The 2,500-nt window shown below is 42.7% G+C and overlaps 1 protein-coding gene across 1 annotated transcript in view; it reads right to left on the bottom strand.

The window, feature by feature from the left end:
• LOC311241682 (tyrosine-protein phosphatase non-receptor type 14-like) overlaps nucleotides 1-2,491 on the bottom strand; it is a gene marked incomplete at its 5' end in the record, with an annotated part of 54,544 nt that extends 52,053 nt beyond the window's left edge. The window contains 2 exons of the mRNA XM_084330559.1: nucleotides 2,129-2,196; nucleotides 2,482-2,491. Of these exons, the coding sequence (XP_084186685.1) occupies nucleotides 2,129-2,196; nucleotides 2,482-2,491 (78 nt within the window). The remainder of the gene's footprint in view (nucleotides 1-2,128; nucleotides 2,197-2,481) is intronic.
• Between the last annotated feature and the right edge of the window lie 9 nt (nucleotides 2,492-2,500).

The following is a 2,500-nucleotide window of genomic DNA, read 5'->3' as shown; positions in this document are numbered from 1 at the left end:
TCACTTTCCTTTAATTATGCATCACTCCATTCCCTCTCTCTTCCTCTCTCTCCCCCCCCTCTCTCTCTCTCTCTCTCTCTCCCCCCCCTCTCTCTCTCTCTCTCTCTCTCTCTCTCTCTCTCTCTCTTTCTCTCTGGGGACATCTTATAGACATTAATTCACCTCATCCTAACCATAACCATGACCATAACCATAAACAACACCATTATTACCAAACTACCAAGTTTTCATCACTTGCAGGGACATTTGATCCCCACAACGGTAGGAAAACAAGGTCACACACACACACACACACACACACACACACACACACACACACACACACACACACACACACACACACACACACACACACACACACACACACACACACACACACACACACACACACACACACACACACACACACACACACACACACACACACACACACACACACACACACACACACACACACACCCATCATATACATTTACATTTAGTCATTTAGCTGACGCTTTTATCCAAAGCAACTTACTGTACAAGTTCTGTACGACAAGTCATCAGGAAGGGCACAACTCTATCAGCTGAGTAACAATGTTCATCAAAGTGTTGAGTGCTACAGTGTAGGTTAGTATATTAGGACAAGTGCATGACAGTAAGGTTAGTTAGGGTTAGATTTTTAATTAAAAAAAATAATAATTTCATTTCAGATAATGGTTGAAGAAGTGCGTCTTTAGTCGACAGCGAAAGATTGGACGGGTTTCGGCTGTCCTAACTGTGGTGGGTAGTTTGTTCCACCATTGTGGGGCAAAGACTGAGAAAAAGCGGCTTCTCCTTGATGACCCTCCCGGAGCTCGGAGAGGAGTGGGTCTGAGGCGGCCAGAAGATGCAGAGCGTGCAGGGCTATTCAACTAAATTGTTCAGGGGGCCACATTGTCAGAAACCCAAGGGGCCAGGGGCCGGACTGCCACAGCGCCTCCCCGTGCTATGAATATATGTACACTTGACACAACACGCAACCACATTTTCACAACTTTTATTTAACTACATTGCAAAAGTAGTATACTTTTAAAAAAAAGTGCTTCATTTATGTGCCACATCTGCCAACATCTCCTGCAGAAAGTGCTTCATTTATGACTGTGCAACAACTGCAACATCTCCTCTTCAACATTTCAATATAAAAATAAAATAAAAAACAAACAAGTGCATGATGTGCATCTGAACATTCTAACATCAACACTTGAACAAAAAAACACATTTATAGTGCAGCTGAGCTTATGAAAAAGTGCTTCATGTCTGTGCAACAACAGCAAATCACAGCATCTTATTAGCACTTATTGTCCACTCTTAACTCTCAAACATCAGGGGGGTGGGGGGCAGACAGGCCTAGCCTACATACACACATCTAATGAGAGCGATTGCACTTCTTTGACTGGGCAATGGCAGAGAAAGAGGGTTCATAGGAAGTGAGGGCTACCCGCAAACAGTGATGCAAATGCTCATTTGTCAAGGAGGCACGTTGCTTGTTTTAATGGCATTCATGTGAGAGAAACTGGATTCACAGGTGTATGTTGAGCCAAACATTGTTAGCACAGATATTGCCAGCGTTTTTATTTTGGGGAATGTCTTGACATGAATACACTTTATCCAAAATGTTGTGGTGGATTCATTCTCAAGTGCCTGCTTCAGAGCAGATGATGCTTGCATGTCAATTATTTCAAGTTGCAGGAGACCTTCATCAATGTGAAGTGATGCAAGGAACTCTTGTCCTTTTGTGGAAATAGCAGCTACATTGGCAAATGGGTTGCTCACAAAATGCATCAATTCTCTGGACATGTCAAATTCATCAAATCGACTTGCAAAGTTTTCCCTCAATTTATCAATGAAATCTATCATTAATTGAGTGACTTTTGGCTCAATTGTGCGTGTTAACGTTGACATGAAAAGAAAAAAGTTAAAAAAAAAAGAAAAAAAAATATACATTTTTTTTTTTTTTTATTATCATGTAATCTTTGGCGGGCCGGTCAGAATCATCCCGCGGGCCGGATCTGGCCCGCGGGCCGCCAGTTGAATAGCCCTGGCGTAGGGGCCTTGAGGGTGTGTGTGTTGCCTGGGTTGAGGCACGGTGTCAGGAGTGTAGACTCACCACGGGGAAGAGAACGTACTCGCGGAGGAAGTCCTGCGAAGGGAACTGTGTGAAGTCTCCAAAGTCAGCTGTGAGAGAACACACACACACACACACACACATACAGGCGTTAAAATAAAGATTTCATTCTACGTTCTACACGTTTCTTTGACTTGAGTAGTTGATGTTGCGGTTTAGTTGTTCTAGTTATTTAGCTGACGCTATGGTATTGTTTGTCTAATAGTGCCAAACTCAAGTGCTTCACTCGGAGTGAATAACAGGCAGAGAGAGAGACGATAAGAAGAATTAGACAAGTTTTTTTTTTATTCAGTTTAAAAACTACTTTTTCAAACAGGCTGATCTCATGAGTTTACGGCTTTGCATCTCAACCAG

This window comes from Notolepis coatsorum (assembly GCF_963971535.1).
Source record: "Notolepis coatsorum genome assembly, chromosome: 15".
Lineage (NCBI taxonomy): Eukaryota > Metazoa > Chordata > Actinopteri > Aulopiformes > Paralepididae > Notolepis > Notolepis coatsorum.
The sequence above is the reverse complement of the archived record's forward strand: the minus strand, read 5'-3'. Positions and strand labels throughout refer to the sequence as shown.